This window comes from Schistocerca gregaria, chromosome X (assembly GCF_023897955.1).
Source record: "Schistocerca gregaria isolate iqSchGreg1 chromosome X, iqSchGreg1.2, whole genome shotgun sequence".
NCBI classification, from domain to species: Eukaryota; Metazoa; Arthropoda; class Insecta; order Orthoptera; family Acrididae; genus Schistocerca; species Schistocerca gregaria.
The window spans coordinates 504,640,933-504,658,659 of record NC_064931.1 but is presented as its reverse complement, the minus strand read 5'-3'; the positions used below and the strand labels follow the sequence as shown (position 1 = coordinate 504,658,659).

The 17,727-nt window shown below is 36.6% G+C and overlaps 1 protein-coding gene and 2 non-coding genes across 6 annotated transcripts in view; 2 read left to right on the top strand and 1 right to left on the bottom strand.

The window, feature by feature from the left end:
• The window catches only part of LOC126299607 (protein purity of essence), a 417,439-nt gene that overhangs the window by 334,825 nt on the left and 64,887 nt on the right, over positions 1 to 17,727 (top strand). For all 4 annotated transcript variants that reach the window (XM_049991638.1, XM_049991641.1, XM_049991639.1 and 1 more), the window contains exons 59-66: positions 1 to 175; positions 1,442 to 1,676; positions 5,751 to 5,970; positions 6,082 to 6,249; positions 6,482 to 6,832; positions 7,480 to 7,691; positions 9,446 to 9,581; positions 16,824 to 16,982. In XM_049991638.1, the coding sequence (XP_049847595.1) occupies positions 1 to 175; positions 1,442 to 1,676; positions 5,751 to 5,970; positions 6,082 to 6,249; positions 6,482 to 6,832; positions 7,480 to 7,691; positions 9,446 to 9,581; positions 16,824 to 16,982 (1,656 nt within the window). The remainder of the gene's footprint in view (positions 176 to 1,441; positions 1,677 to 5,750; positions 5,971 to 6,081; positions 6,250 to 6,481; positions 6,833 to 7,479; positions 7,692 to 9,445; positions 9,582 to 16,823; positions 16,983 to 17,727) is intronic.
• On the bottom strand, positions 13,181 to 13,255 carry Trnas-uga (transfer RNA serine (anticodon UGA)). The gene has a single exon. It is a non-coding gene; the product is annotated as a tRNA-Ser (tRNA).
• On the top strand, positions 13,465 to 13,539 carry Trnas-cga (transfer RNA serine (anticodon CGA)). Its single transcript has one exon. It is a non-coding gene; the product is annotated as a tRNA-Ser (tRNA).

The window sequence follows — 17,727 nt, the reverse complement described above, 5'->3', positions numbered from 1 at the left end:
ATTGATTCAAAGTTTACAACTCATACTCAGATTGTGAAACTCATTGGAAGTCATACGATTAGCAGAATCACACTTCGTATAAGTGAATTGAAAAGGACAAAAATGGTGCGAACAATCAATATTTACTACAACAATAGAACAGTGCAAGCTGTTGTTGAATTGAAAAATAAACCAGGTGAGTCTGAAGTTTGCAGGTGTACCAGAATACTAATTAAGGTATAAGGAGCCCAGTGAAACCCCACTTCTACACTTTTCAAGGGTCTTTTTAAAAAATGGTGTAAAATGCAAGAAAATGCAAAATGTGGAAGCCGTAAATGTTGTTTTCCATTTTCCATTTTTGTAGTTTGTGTGATATAGGTCCATAATAGGCATCAAAATACTTGTCAAGGCCTCCTTTATTATCCAATAAAGATTATCTGAATTTTGTACTAAATTTAGTCGCTGACATAGCTGGTACTTAATTCGATTCATCATAATCAATGTTTTTGAAAAGCATGAAGTTGTGTCATTCATTATTTAAGTAATCAAATACTGCATTACTTATGTATTTTTTCGTGTTTAGCACAACACTTTTTGAGAATTTATTCTCTTTGTCAAGTGTGAATATTTACATAAGTATTTTGTATGATGATTGCACATGTGCTGTTCTGTCTCTTGCACTGCAGTCATCTCTTTGAGGTTATAAGATACTGTACCTCCTCCATTATGCAGAAAACCACACACATGCAGACTATCACTCATACTGTTTGTGTGTGAAACAACAAAAAATACTTACGTAAATATTTTCGCTTGGCAATGAGAATAAATTCTCGAAACATATTTTGCTAAGCATGGAAAAATACGTAACTGTTGTAGTGTTTTGTTATTTAAACCAGAAATGTTTAAGCAAAGCAAAGACGTTAAGAAATGCTACAAGTGGCCAAACAATAAAGTACATGAAATGTGCATTCGAGGTATCATGATGATCATAACATTCATGAAGTTGCACGTGCACAGTAGAGACAGTTTGAAAACAGTCGGGGTTGGTCGTCTTTCAAATGGACCTAATTACTCACATCACCTACCGCACCAAGTAGAGCTTGACAGCAGCAGGAGATAAAATATGAATTATTTAGACTTTCACTGATCCAGAGTTGCTGACTAGAGCATCCTGGTGTTAAGAAAATCACGTAACATTTGCAAACACTACTTGAAGGGCAACACTATAACAGTATCATTTTATGAGAATTATAAATATGTTAACACAAAATTCAGTGCGAATTAACATTGTCCACATTGGAAATTTGTGGGGGTTGATTAAAAAAAAAGGTCATAGATGTCTGGAAAATGTTAATTCTCGGAATGTAAAAGTGGGGCTATACTGTAGTTGAAAGTGATAAACTGAAATTTTTGATATGCTGGATTGTGTATCACCTGCTAATTTATTTGGTGTTTCTTGTAGCTATGTGGAATAAAGCTAAGAAAGTGACGTTGACATCTGGACAGACAGAATCCAAAATTGACTTCCCATTGCCAATTGTTGCATGCAACCTTATGATCGAGTATGCAGATTTTTATGAAAATATCCAGGCCTCCACAGAAACACTCCAATGTCCAAGGTGTTCAGCATCTGTACCTGCTAATCCTGGTGTTTGCACAAACTGTGGTGAAAATGTCTTTCAGTGCCACAAATGCAGGTAAGATCATAAATCTGTTTGTTGCTCTACTATGTTAGCCAAACCAGTGTGTCTATGTGGATGTCCTAAACATTACACTGAAAATACATATAACTTTTAGGTGAGAAGTGTCATTAATTTTCTATTCGTTTCAATTCTTGAGAAACAGAGGTAGAATTATCTTGGTGTAATTGCATTTAGATTCAGGATTGACAAATCTGAACTTTCATGAACCATTTGATCATGTGAGGCTGATGTCAGTGCTGTTTGTATTGTGGTTTTATTGCACCTAGATGTAAAATAGTATGTAGCTCTCTGCGTAACAATTAAATGAGTATTATCAGAGTTCATGGTAATTTTTTGTCGGTTGCTGAAGAAATGCTATCCCTCTTTTTGTTCTGGTTCATTACTAACAATATACCTTTTCAGTAAGTACACTGTCTGACAAAAAAAGTGAAGCACCTAGAAGTCATGGTTAGATGTCAATGTAACTTCATTCACTTAACACACCATCAGCTGGTATATAAATGTTTAAAGTTGTATTCTCTGTGACAGAACAGCCACCAGAGTGCATTTGTGTTTGTATGTATTGTGATTACCAGGCCCAACAGAGTACTGTTATATAAGGGCTTGAACAGCGTCAGATGTGGAGTTATCACTGTGGAGGACACAGACATGCCGTGTACTCACGTTAATGCACTGTTATTGGCAACTAACGGGCTGGTTAAAGTGTGCAGTATCCAGAATAATGGGGCATATGGATATGAAAGTGGCCGAATATTGGACTGCATGGAATGTGAGGGCAGACATGCTCATCTTCCAGCTTCCTATTGAAGACATTTGATCATCACAAGGAAGGATCTCTATATCCTGCACCAGGCACATTGTAACCCCGTCACATCTCCACCTGCCATCTGATAAGAAGTGATGGACTCACTGCAACGTAGTATGACATCCAGCACCATTGTTCGGAGACTAGCAGCAGTCAGAATGGGGCATTACTGTCCTTGCCATCAACACCACTCTGTATTTGGAGGTGTGCTGTGACCAGAAAGCATGGACTGCTGATGAATTGCACCACATTGTGAACAGTGATGAACTGCAGTTCTGCACTGCGCCAGATGACTATTGTCAACAAGTGTGGTGGTGACCTGGGCAGATGTATCATTCTTCCTGTGTGTTGGAGAGTCACAACAGTATTACTCTTGACATGATGGTGTGGGGATCCATTGGGTATCTGTTCAGCTCACGGCTGGTAGCGAAGAGGGAATCTGACTGTACAGTGGTACACCAGAGAGACCGTGCGCCCTTATGTGTTGCCTCTTCATGCGGCAGTATTGTGGTGCCATTTTTCAGCAGGAAAATGCTTGTCCACATGACTCTGAATTGTCTGCATGATGGTGAGGTACTTCCATTATCAGGAAGATCTCAAATGACAACTCAATCCCAGTGCCAGTTTCTAGTATATCAAGGACCAGTTCAAACAGTTGTGGGCCAGAGAAGGTACAATGGTTTTCTGACACCCTTTCCAACTGAATTAGTGCATGCGTTCAGGCCTGTGGAATACAATTTCAAACTTTTAAGTGGGCTCATACTGCAAGCTTCTTTCTAAATTTGCCTCTTAGTTTGTAACCACTGAAACAACAGCACATACTATCTGAATTTGCGAAGTCTCATTTCGATTCCTTTTCCCATTCTGGGTAAAAAAAAGTTTTGTCAGGCAGTGTATGTGTTTGGGGACAGTAGAAGATTGACTGTTGTTTAATGTATTTTGAATAGAATTTCTCTCTATTGTTATGATACAGATCCTGCTGAGCAAGGGGTTTATCATCAGAGCCACAGTGTGGCTTTCCTGGCTATATCTTAAGATTTAGTGAGTTGTATGTCCCATTGTTTCAGAATTTATTGCTTTCCATGCTATACTAATAGGAAGTCACTTTTAATAACTTTAGTGAAGCCTTGACCACACTTTTATTTTTCATCATCCTCACGCATTTTAACTTTCCGTCATTTTCAAAGGCTACAGAAATACAACATAAAACTGGTATCAGACGATATTAAAATATGATGTGTTTCACCATTGATAAGAGGCATATTACAATGGCTAGAATTTGACTTCCTAGCTTACCATTTCTATGTTAATCATACAAAAACATAAGATACATTGTATCACGTCAACATTCTCGAGCACGAGACAAGTGTAACCTGCTACCAAGTGGAAAGATCACCAGGCGGCATAGGGTGTGTGGTACATGCTGCAATTTGTTTTTGTTGACAATCAATTTTCTTCATTCCAACGTACAAAAAATTTCATCACTTAGCATGGGAGTTAGTTACAATGTTTTACAAAAGATCTTACTTTACAGAACGATGTGTTACAGGTTCTCAACAACCCCCCACCCCAATACAGTGGAAGAGCACGCTTATTGGCACTGGGCCAACAGTCAGTTAACAAACAATTATTTTATTTACAACTTACAGGACATACATTACTACCATAAATAAATTTTGTGAAGATTTAATAAAAGTTAAAATTATATAGATTACTAGAGGGTTGCAAGGGAATTGCTTAAAGTTGGCCCACTTAAAGTACCATCCATAGACTTTCTGTAGTTGTATTACAACTGTAGATCTCCATGTTGCAACTAAGGGAAGGGGAGGGGTCAAGGGATTAACAATCAGAAGATACGGTCAGGGCTGCGAAATACTCCCCATTCACAAGTGTTTGCGTAGTGCTGTTGTATTCTTAGTATGTAGCTGGGATACGGACCATGCCTCGACAGGTAGTATATAGCTCCCTTGGTGGGAAGGAAGTATGTCATTCTTAACGTTCTTTTATGTTAGGAAGAAACTGGTAGATTCTCCTCCCTTTCTTACTAGGAACATTCTGTATCAATTTGTTACTGTCCACCCCTGGTAGCTGCATGGTCATCGTGACGGAATGTCATACCTAACAGCCCGGGTTCGATTCCCGGCTGGGTCGGGGATTTTCTCCACTCAGGGACTGGGTGTTGTGTTATCATCATCTCCATCAACATGCAAGTTGCCGAAGTGGCATCAACTCAAAAGACTTGCACCAGGCGAACAGTCTACCCAACGGGAGGTCGTAGCCACACGGCATTTCCAATTGGTTATTGTAATGGCAAATTCAGAGAGATGTTAAAATTCACCAGGCTCTGTTGTTTCTGGATCATTTCAGTTGTTCACCATTATTTTCTTGTAATATGAGTATAATAATTGTTTTGCATAAATTCCTCACTGTTATAGCACAAGATTGTCCTATTAAGTCATGTGATGAATGAGATATGCAAACTGTTTGTGATATCACTTAATTTCATTGGCATTAATTTTGATCTACAGAAATTACTTTTTTATTTGATTATTGTTGTATGAGATCTCTTTGATACCTTCCTGTATGATTTGTTCTTTACAGAGTGAGCTCTTCATCACAGGAGGAACACACACAGATTGTTATGTAGGGTGTACTTAAAGTCTGGGGACACTTTCAATTATTTATTGCACAAGAACTAAACATTGTACAGATGTCATACATATTGCATTTTGAAGAGAAACTTTGAAAGTTTTTTTTTATATACAAATATTCGATAAGCGAACCATGGGTGACTCGGCAGACATCAATATGGTAATCGAATTCTTGCCATACCCCTCCCAGTATGGCATCGTCGACTGTGGCAGCTGATTCCCGCACTCTCTCCAGGAGAGAGCAGGTGCTGCTGACTGCGCAGTTGAGTGCCCCACAAACCAGTCATCATCATCATTGTCACAGCTTACATTATATGTGGTTTTTTAACTATTATTTTTGTAATGGAACCGTCAGTAACTCATTTCCTATTTCCACCACAAATAAAACATTTGTTGTTCTAATGTATGTCCGATTGGTATTGTTTCTAGTATTATATCCAGAGGTTCTCTGTCTGCATTGGTGTTAAGTTTAAATGACATTAAGTAACTATATACCAAAATCATGTTTTCGACAGAGGAAGTTCTGCTCAATTTTATTTAAATGTAAATATGTTATCCCTCAGATTGAGTACTTGTAGATACTTGACTTTTCTAAATTGACACTTTTTACAGGGCAATTAACTATGATGAAAAGGACCCATTTTTATGTCATGCTTGTGGATTCTGCAAGTATGCAAAATTTGATTATTCCTTGACTGCAAGACCATGCTGTGCAGTGGACAAAATTGAAAATGATGAAGACCGTAAGAAGACAATTTCTGTTATAAACACACTCCTTGAAAAAGCTGACAGAATTTATAAAACTATCATGACAAATAAACCAGCGTTGGAGGTAATAATACATTTATTTGGGTTTTAGGAATTTTTTAATGTAGAAGCTTGAAAGAATTGTTGTAAATGAAGTTTTCATTAAACCTTTATTTGCATCTGTCTTAATTTTAAGCTCCTGTTACTGAAAATCAGTGAGCACCGTTTGGACCGCTCAGTTGAAGATGGAATACAAACTGGAAGTTCAGGAAGCACACAGGTTAATCGCGCTATCCAACTGTTAGCTCAACGATATTGTGGTGAATGTAAAAATTCATTTGAAGAACTAAGCAAAATTGTGCAGGTACTTAAGAAACTTTTTGTGTTTTATCTTGAATTTATATAGGATCTATTTAAATATTTGAAACCAGGTGTAGTTACATTTATTCCGATATCATTGCTGTGAAATTGCAGCTGCCCATGGAAAGAGAATTACATGTTACCTCTTTTTTTCTATAATTGCTTTTTTGTCAGCTTTGTTCTAGTACTGAATTGGCTCAATTGTTTCTCTTTCATCCAAATTTTTTTTTTTCCAGAAAGTGCTTGCATGCCGAAGAGAGCTCTTAGCATATGACCAAAATGACCAAGTGTACAGTGAAACAGGTGAAGCTAGTAGTGTAACCGATCAAGAGTATGAATTGCAACAGCCTTGTGAATCAGAGGCACTGCCGCTTTTGCAATTTCAAGAGGGAGAACTTGAAGTAAACATTCGTGTTCTGCCACAGCCTCTGATCAGCAGTTGTTATGGTTGTGCATCATCAGCCACTGAACTCTGCCTCACATTGCTTCGTGCTCTTGCATCTAAGGAGGAGTCACGACTTCTACTTATCTCTGAAGGCCTAATTGCAGAACTTCTTGAATATAATTTGCGTCGTGGAACTGGACAGGTATTTCATTCTCCTTCAGTGTATTCAGTTGTTTTAAGATGATATGTGTATTAAATTAACATGTGGTGATTTATTTCCATTTGAATTCATGTTGATTGAATGGTATCCAAATGTGCTGTAGTAGAAGAGTATTAAAGTTTTCTAGAACAGTGATGGAGATAATAATTCATGCCTATAGTTGATATTAATACAAGCATAAATATATAGTGTCAGAAAATAAGTATTGAACATATGCTAATATTGATAGTAGTAAATCATTTCGAAGTGTCACTCATCCCAATACCATGGTTTAACATTTATATCAATTAAAATATTGGATTCACATAATGTTTACTTCCTCAAGGTTTAGTTATTTCATTGGATGAGGCCAAAATATGTTTCAGCAGAATTTTTACTGGATTTGAATTTAAATAACCAAGGCTTGGATTTTAATTACTATTTCTATTTGCTGTAAAACTGCTAGAAGAAAATATGAAAACTCTAGTCATCACAGCACCTGTACACATATAAAGAAGTCACTTGTGACCTTCATACAGCAATATAACTTTGTAGCATTCTCTAATTTCGTCTCTGAAAATCCATGAACAAAATATGTCTGCAAAATGTGAAAGTTTGCATTTTCAGTGTATTTTAACCTTTACCTGTAGGTACAAGAAGAGGTCAGACAATTACTGTGTTTATTAACTCGTGATAACCTACAAGCAACTGAGCATCTACGTCAGATGCTGATGGATCGTATCTCTCTAGCACTGAGAGGACACAGAGCGAGTGTAGAACTTACCTTTGCCGTTCGCCATGAAATGAATTTGTTGTCTACTCTGGTGCAAAAAGATGACTCGTGTTGGGAGCAGAAGATAAGGTATTAACTTTTATTACTCCATGGTAAATTTGTCTTCAGGTTATTTTTTATAGCTTTTAGTGTATTTGTCATTGGTTTGATGATTGACGTTTTGGCAAAGTATTCTCCAGTAATTTCGTTTTTGTGTAACGTGAACGTCAAACAAAACAGTAGAAAATGGAGAATGCTGACTTTAAGTAACTAAAATGTCAAGGAAGTCATTTAAATGACATGAATTTATGTATTATTTATTAAAAATATCGTGAAAGCTTCCTTTGAAGCACAGGTGGCACAGCCTCAATAAATTGAAATACTTAAGAGCAACATTTAATAAATAACATTAAAATATGATGAATAGTTTAGAAGTGGGTGATGTGTAACTAAGAATGGATTGTGTGTAACTAGCTACCTTCTCGTGTCCTGAAATTACCTGCACTGAAATAAATTTCCTGTTTCTACACTTACCCATCTGAGCTTCACCTTTTTTCTCTGTGTTCTGAGTCCAACATCAAAACTCAAGTTATTGCATTTGACCTAACTCAAAGGTCTGATATTGACCACTAATAGCTGAACGCTAAATTTCTCATTTATTAATGTTTGCGTCAGTTGCATATAATTTTAATGACATCTAGTTTTGAATATTTATGTTCATTTTCAAACCACAGTAATGTTTGACTGTAACGTAATGCTAGTGAACAAATCTTTTGAATGATGCATAGGAGTTATGTTACAGTCAAACATTTCTGTTGCAGGCAATAGTTTGCAAGTGAACACAAGCATTCAAAACTAGTCACCATTAAAAATTATATGTAACATTAGTGGAAACATATATGAATAACAGAGTTACTGATATTCTATGCCAATGCAATTTTGGATATGCATACACATAAACACTAAATGGTCACGTGACCTACAAGATGAGCTGTGAGAGCTTGAGCAAAAAAGAAAAAAAAAACTGTAAAAAAAAAAAAGGTCACCATAGAACCTGATGAACAATATGGCACCAGTCATTAGAAGTAATAAAATTAAATTCAATGTGGCTCAATTTCTCAGTAGGTCAGTTTTATACTCGAATCCTAATGTCCAAAATCAGTCCCCAGTTGGTCTTAGGTTTTTTTATGTCACTAATCTCTCTTGCTACCTCTGTCACTGATTTGGTGATGAGAAAAAGTGTGAAGTTGTGCTGTGGTAAAATACGAATGTTAAACTGTAAGCCCCCCTAGAACTGGCTGGGTAATTTATTTCAAAGGTCTAAGGAAGGCAAGGACATATCACCCCCACATAGACCATATCTATTAAAGCATTGTGATATCCAAACCAGCTTTTGTTTTGAGGGCAGCTTTGCTTTAAATATGATTCACAGTAAGTGGTAATATTTGATGCCTACAAAAATAGGGAAAAAGTACCAAAAAAATCTGTTTATCCAGTAAAAATGAGAAAAAGAGAGCAATATCAAGTACCATAAAATATTTTGAATGAAACATCATTTGAATTGGAGGAAGTGATAGATAAAACAGCAAACAAAATACATTCAAAATAAAACACCTTTAGAATATGCGTATAATTCTCTCTCTCTCTCTCTCTCTCTCTCTCTCTCTCTCTCTCTCTCTCTCTCTCTCTGTGTGTGTGTGTGTGTGTGTGTGTGTGTGTGTGTGTGTGTGAGAGAGAGAGATCAGTAGCTGGATATAGAAATTATGTGTCAAGCTTTATTTTGCTGTATTGACATGTAAAAATAGTCATAAAAAGCTACATAAGCTGCTATGGTTTTGTTTTAGGTGTGTGATGCAGCTGTTCATTATTGCATGTGAAGATTCTCATTCACCTGTTGTCATGCAATCTATTATTCTGCCATGCCTCAAAATGCTTCAGAGTCTCATTAAACCTGACCAGCCATTATCCAAAAACAACAAGGTTGGTCAATAAAATACAAAAAGTTTATTATTTCTCTATGTGTAATATTAAAATAAGCTAGGAATTTGTTAATTAAGGTTGAAATATTAGATCTTTTTGGAAAGTGCTTCAACAAGGTAAACAACATTAGTGTGATTTTTCATACACCCCTACATAGGAGCAGGTAAATTATGTGTTGCCCATAAAATTGACTGTCTTTAATGAAATTTTGCAGAAAATAGCATTTTCCCTTCTTCCTGAGTAAAAACATGTCATAAATACGAGGATGTCAGTGATGGCTGATAGCTATTTAATGTTGAAATTAGGTACTGATTTTATCATCAGCCATATAACCTAGTTTAAAGTGACAGTTCGCTTCATGCATCAAGAAATGCGACTTAGAGGTGCTTCGTGTGTACTCAATGCCAACCTAGGCTACTACACAATATTGTATGCTGCAGCATTGTGGCAATCAAGGCTGAAAGTTGTTTTTCATTACCGCTAATGTGTGCTTTTGTAACAAAATTCCATTGTTCAACATGTAAATTTAGTACATTATTTAAATTTCAATTGAATACAATATTCCAGCATCCATCATATGGTAAAAGGAGGACAAACTGCAGAACTATCACCATATATACTCAACTTGTTGATGGATACTAATTTTGAAAATATTATTAAATATTTCAATAATTGTTTGGATATTGTTTTCAAAAGTCATTTGAAGAGTTTATACATTCAGAGAAAAATTTGTGCTACTATTTATCAAGTCACAATTTGTCTCGTTGTATGTTTTTCAGTCCTGTAGCTGTTTTGCATAGCTCTTCAAAATTCACAGCAGTGTGGCACTACCATTTTCTGTAAAATTCTTGGGAAATCTCGAGTGAGGACAAAATTCTCTCTCTCTCTTCAGAATATCCTAAACTTGATGACAATCGTATGCTAATGTTCAGAGGTGGACAAAACTACGGAAACATAGTGAGAAATACATGCTTAAACATATAATCGGATGCTAGCCAAGCGTGCATGTTGCACTGTTGTATTTGACCACGAACAACACTTGTTTAATGTTATCAAGACATTGCAATTGTCATTTATGGTCAGAATAGTGTTCTGTGTAATTGTGAGTGTATAACGTCGGAGCTAAGTGAATCTGAACACAGCAAATTGTTGGTGCTCCAGTGGTGGGTGTTTCCATAACATGATGAGCTGAAGTGGTCAGTGTTTAAAGAGGCTACATATCAAACATTTAAGTCACATACAGGGAAAGCAGAAGAAACATCATCCACTAAGTCACAATGTGGGCAAAAGTGTGCATTGAGCAATACCAACAGGTTGTCATTGAAGACGATTTTGAGGAACAACCCCCCCCCCCTCCCAGGAGTTGAATTTTCAAAAACAGTCAAACATGTATTTCTTTATTTGTAACTGAGAACTCGAATTTAAATTTTCATAGATTTAGCTTTAAATGTGCTTTCCTCGTAAAATATATTCGGCCGTGAGGCGTGCTGAGATAGTCCGCGCAATTGTGATGACACTGTCCCAGATGTCACAGTTGTTAATGCACCTGCCTGGTAAGCAGGAGATCCCAGGTTCGAATCACAATCCGGCACACATTTTTCTTTTCACCAATGATTTGCGTGATGTCTCAATGCAGCTGACATCGGTAATCCCTTCCCTTTTCATTCCTTTCTCTCCCCACCTTCAATTTACATTTAATGTATCACAGTTGCAGATTCTATGTGGTATCAGTTCTTTTCGGACATGTCTGGAACAACTGACACCACGCATTCATATGAGTTAATAGTTCTTTAATAATGGTATATTTAAAAAAAAAAAAAATTCACTCACTATATCATGTATTCAACTCTTTGAACACCTTAGGCTGAGCTCACATATGTGGAGTGTTTGTGAAAAGTGAGCTGCATGGTGAAGTTTTGAGAAACTCCTAAATTTCTGTTAGGCATGTTGCATCGTGCTTCTTTTGACACAATCTAACAAATAGAAAAATTTCATTGCAATTATGACAGAATATGATTCTGTGTTTTTTCTTAACACAGCAGTTAAGGTCAAGACACACAAAATAACTACAAAAATTCAAAACTATGAGTTTTCATTGATTGACTGTTCCATCAGTTCTGGATAGAATATTTTGTACATTATGAATGTAACACATAAAACACCTGGTGTGATTGATCAGAGGTTGGATACTAGAAACATGTCTTAATACAATCATTTTTTATATAAAGACAATTGTTTTGTAATTTGTGAATTACCATATTGTGAACATGCATAACAAATTAAATAACAAAGGATAAGAATGAATCATTGGTTGCAGCATGCGTATAATTTCATACAAGGTGTGACAAATGACACTGTACCCACACTCATTTCATGAACAAGCAACATTAATGGTGTCGACTCCTTGGCATCATATGAAGTGAGCCATAGGATCTCCTTAGACAATTATGTTATTGGAAAGAGTGATACCTAAATCAGTAAACCAACAGCCTTAAACAGACCATGATCAGTAAGTAGTGCTTTAAAATGGATTTTTGGAACGGTGTGAGGAAGAGATGGCAGTAGCAGATTAATTTGTTATACTACGTTTTAGAAGAATTTACAACTACTGGAAACAACAATAAAAATTTTACAGTGAAATCAACAAAATAGTATGTAAAACGTACAATCAATGCCTTCACTGTATGAATAACCATGGTACTAAAGCAGAGTAACTAAACATGGTTTTCTGAAATCCCTTCACCAAAGAAAACGAAGTAAATGTTCCAGAATTCGAATCAAACAGCTGTCAATATGAATAACTTACAAAAGTAGTTATCATCGGTGTAGCAAAACAACTTGAATCAGTTACCAAAGCATGTCTTCTGGTCCATATAGGTTCTTATCAGAGTATGCTGATATCATATACAACCATTTGCCCAATGAAAGATCATGTGTCTAAGGACCGGGAAGTTGCATAGGTCACACCAGTATACAAGAAGGTAAATAAAAGTAATCTGTTGAATTACAGACTAGTATCAGTGACATCAATTTGCTGTAGGATTTTTTTAAATGTACTGTTTTTGAACATTATATCTTACCTTGAAGAAAATGGTCTTTCGGCACGGGTTCAGAAAATATTGTTCTTGTGAAACACAATGAGCTCTTTATTCACATAAAGTAATGAATGCTATCCAACAGAGAATCTCAGATTGATTCCATATTTCTAGATTTGTGGAAGGCTTTTAATACCAGAATGAGATTTTCACTCTGCAGCGGAGTGTGCGCTGATATGAAACTTCCTGGCAGATTAAAACTGTGTGCCCGACCGAGACTCGAACTCGGGACCTTTGCCTTTCGCGGGCAAGTGCTCTACCAACTGAGCTACCGAAGCACGACTCACGACCGGTACTCACAGCTTTACTTCTGCCAGTATCCGTCTCCTACCTTCCAAACTTTACAGAAGCTCTGCTGCGAAACATGCAGAACTAGCACTCCTGAAAGAAAGGATACTGTATAGACATGGCTTAGCCACAGCCTGGGGGATGTTTCCAGAATGAGATTTTCACTCTGCAGCGGAGTGTGCGCGGATATGAAACTTCCTGGCAGATTAAAACTGTGTGCCCGACCGAGACTCGAACTCGGGACCTTTGCCTTTCACGGGCAAGTGCTCTACCAACTGAGCTACCGAAGCACGACTCACGACCGGTACTCACAGCTTCGCTGCAGAGTGAAAATCTCATTCTGGAAACATCCCCCAGGCTGTGGCTAAGCCATGTCTCCACAGTATCCTTTCTTTCAGGACTGCTAGTTCTGCATGTTTCGCAGAAGAGCTTCTGTAAAGTTTGGAAGGTAGGAGACGGATAGTGGCAGAAGTAAAGCTGTGAGTACCGTTCGTGAGTCGTGCTTCGATAGCTCAGTTGGTAGAGCACTTGCCCGCGAAAGGCAAAGGTCCCGAGTTCGAGTCTCGGTCGGGCACACAATTTTAATCTGCCAGGAAGTTTGCTTTTAATACCGTTTCTCACAAGCAGCTCCTAATCAAATTATGTGCCTAAGGAGTATCATAACAGTTGTACAACTGGATTTGCTATCTCCTGTTAGATAGGTCACAGTTTTTAGTAAGATGTCATCGAGTAAAATGGAAGTGATATCTAATGTTCCCCAAGGAAGCGTTGTAGGTTTTCTGCTGTTCATAATCCGTGCACATGATTTAGGAGACAATATGAGCAGCTCTCTTAGATTGTTTGCAGATGATATTGTTTTTACCATTTAGTGAAGTCATCAGAAGATCAAAAACCAATTGCAAAATGATTTAGACAAAATGTCTGTGTGGTATAAAAGGGGGCAATTGACTCTATGTAATAAGATATATTAAACTGCCTATATTATACCTGTCCCTCCCCTTCTGAAGTATTGATGCATGGTATGGGATCCTTACCCGATAGGTTTGATGTAGGACGTCAAAGAAGTGCAGCTACTTTTGTATTATTGTGAAATAGGGGGAAAAATGTCACGGATATAAAACAAAGGTGTTTTTCATTGCAGCGAGACCTTTTTGCAAAATTTCAGTCACAAAATTTCTCCTCCAAATGTGAAAATATCTTATTGATGCTCACCTGCATAGGGAGAAATGATCAATGTGATCATTCATTTCCTTCGTAAACATCAACGTAATAAAATAATAGGATTCAGAGCTTGCACAGGATGATTTGATAGTTCGTTTTTCCCTCAGGCTGTGAAAGAGTGGAACAGTAGATAATTAGTCTGAAGATGGCATGACGAACCCTCTGTTAGATGCTTAACTTTGAGCTGCAGAGTATTCATGGAAATGTTGATATACATGCAAATGGAATGGCATATGACAGCTTATATTCTGCCTTATGTAACACTTCAGATTTTGCTGTCCTCTTTTCAGTCTCACTTAGAAAATAACTGGCCACTGCATTGCATCTCTTTGTCTTACAGCTGACATACTACTTCTTCTTACAGCCACGTTTGTGGCTGACTCAGAACATTTCACAGTAAATGTGTCTTCAAGTTGGTGGCCATCTCTCTCATGTATTGCCCAGAACATGGCATTCTGTCCAGAACACAGCATGCTTTAGTTATAGTAATAGTGAAATCCAATTTCATATTCATTCCTCACTATAACATGTGTCAGTTGTTCAACAGTATTTGAACAAAAATAGTTACTGAATGTTTTGTGACTGGTGATTTTAGTGCAGGCAAGGAAAATTGAGCATACTGTATACATCCAACTCTGCTACTGGATATGTGATGGTCAATCTCTAGTTCTAAAATGAAAATAACTGTTAATGCAATGTTAATCAAAAATGTGACTGTAACTGACTTCATAAAGCACATACAAAAGAGAGAAACATACCAGAAAACCATACAGCATCATCGAGTATAGCACATTTGAGCCCATCATGGCAGAATACCAGGAGTATCACCTATTTACTCGAGAGCTGAAATACTTATGGCTCGTCTTCCAGTGTTAAAAATAATTTCGATGTGTTAGCTAGATTTTTTATGCATCCAGGTATGGCCTAAAATGTAAACTGGCCAGCAGTTATATTTTTCACTGTGAACTTAACAAAATAAGTTGGTAGTTTACTTAATTTTGAAGTAGCATAATAACTACAAGCAATAACATACAGCACTAGATCATTATCAAGCTGCAATGTCAAACTTCAGGTGCAAAAGACTCAATTTTTTGTATCATATAGTTTCCTTGAAATAGAATGAGAAAGATGATTGCATAGTGGAGAACACATGTGAATCCAAAAACAATTGTTTTTAAATTGTTTATACGAAAAGTAAAACTTTTACGAGAAACTAATGACAAAGATGGATGTAGAATTGGTTCATTTGTATAAAACATTAAGTTGACTGAAGCCAGAATGCAGTCGTCATCCAAAGGAAACATGGTGCCTCGTTACTTCTTTTGACGTATGTCCAAAAGAATAACATATTGCTGACATGTTTCTGTCACACCAAGTGTTACTTCACGTGACATGTCATGCCGTGCCATGCCGTGTCGTGTTAGTGGGTGCCCTGCATCAGATTATTCTTACACTTCACACATAGCACTTGACTGTGCACTATTTGCATCTAAGAATTTAATGGCTGTGTGCTTAACTGAAATGTATTAATTGCTTTACCCATATTTACTCAATGAAAAATCTGTAACTGCAAGTTGATTTTTTGAAATGAAAATTAAATACTGCTAATTATAGAAATTTTGGTAGGCACAGTAGTAGTTAATATTGTTAGTTTGTCGTCATTTTGTATGCTATGATGGGCATAATAAAATTTATGCTCTAATGCACTTTTCTTGTTAATACCATGTTTTGAATTTATAATGATAGATTTGTGATGTCTAGATTTGATTGTGACATCCTAAAATAACTCCAATTTACATAGAGTTGCTTCAATAGCAATGCCCCGACTGGGCCAGCCAGTAGGTTCAGAAACATTCGTAATATTTAGGATATGCTATACCACTTCTATAGAAAAGTCCTCCAGGCCTAAAACATCACACACATGTGGTGTGCATTGTAGCATTTGCATGCATTTCATATTGTACAAAATGGAGATGATGTGCAACAAGACGTACAAAGTAATGAATTTGTGCATTTAACATCAGATGTAAGGTGGGGATTTACTACAACACATTTTCCCCATCCAAGTACCACTGAGAGAGCATAATTAACTTTTGTGCTGTTATGATATGAATCGAGTTGTGCAATATTTGGCTAAATTCTGTGTGACCTGTACTCCATACTTACTTGATATCCAAGACCTTGCACTTTCTGGTTGACAATTAATAAAGGTCGGATTAAGTTAGAAAAAATCAGTAGCGCTAGATACTTCGTCAGATGAACAAAGGTCATCTTGTGTTTGGGACACACAAAGTATACAAGAGGACTGCTTCACATCTCAAAATATCAGTGGTTTTCGAGAATGTTGCCAAATTCCATTCTTTTAGGTTATTTGAATACTTGGTATGCCAGGAGGAGCAAAAGTTTGATTGTCTACACATTGTAGTAGAATAATAAAAACCTGTTTTGTCTCTTGGTCAGTTTTCATGTGATTTCTATTAACAACAGATCACATATTTTTATTTATTATAATGCAGCTGGTACTTCACATTCTTAACCATAAACTTATGCTCACTGTGTGTATATATTAATCATATTACTTCATTGTATGTTGTTTAAAATGAACAAGCCACTTATTATATCCTCTTTTTTTTATTAGGATAAGACAGTCGACGCCCTGGCTAATATCAGCCCTAAAGAGGGAATCAATATAGTATTGGAAAAATATTTACAAGGAGATCCAAAATATTACTATGCCTACTGGTACATGCGTAAACCAGAAAAGATTGCAGATTTGTCATCGAGGAATCTAAACAAAGTAAGTACTGGAAAGATTATCTTGTATATATAGTGCTCTGCAGCTTTCAGATATTCAAATATCACATTGGGGAATAAAATCAAAATAAAATGAAACTTCATCTTCAATAACAAACTGGGAATAAGCTTCAGAACTCACCATCTAGTGTGATCAAGTACTTCTCATTCCTTATAACAAACCTGTGTTTATAAGCTAAACTATGATAAATGCAAGAAAATAGATGTACAACATATGGGAACAAATTTCAAAACAAGATTCAGAGAACATGTGAATTTCATTAGCATGAATCTATCTTCACCAAAACACAGAGACAGTGATGTAAGACAATGCTATTCAGTCATACACGCCACCAAAGTACATTCCTTTGTCTAGATATTTTGTTAACACAAATAATTCAATTTAGAAATCAAATTATATTTATGATATAAGCAAGTCAGTCACTATCTTTGGATGCAAAGCACATTGCCATTCACTGTTGTACATGCTGATTATCACTCTCAAATAATTAGATATTAATGCACAAAGGAATTACAGACATTGGCTATGGGTGGACACTTATTTAAATCAATGAGGAAAGCTGAAAATTTGAGCCTGACCAGGATTCAAACCTGGGTCCCCGCTTAGTAGACAAATGATCTGGCCACTAAGTCATCCGGACACAGTGGTCAGACGACATGGTATATAAAATTAGATGAACATTAATGGCAACCGTCTTTGGCATGTGCTAAGCAACTTTTAGGTAAAT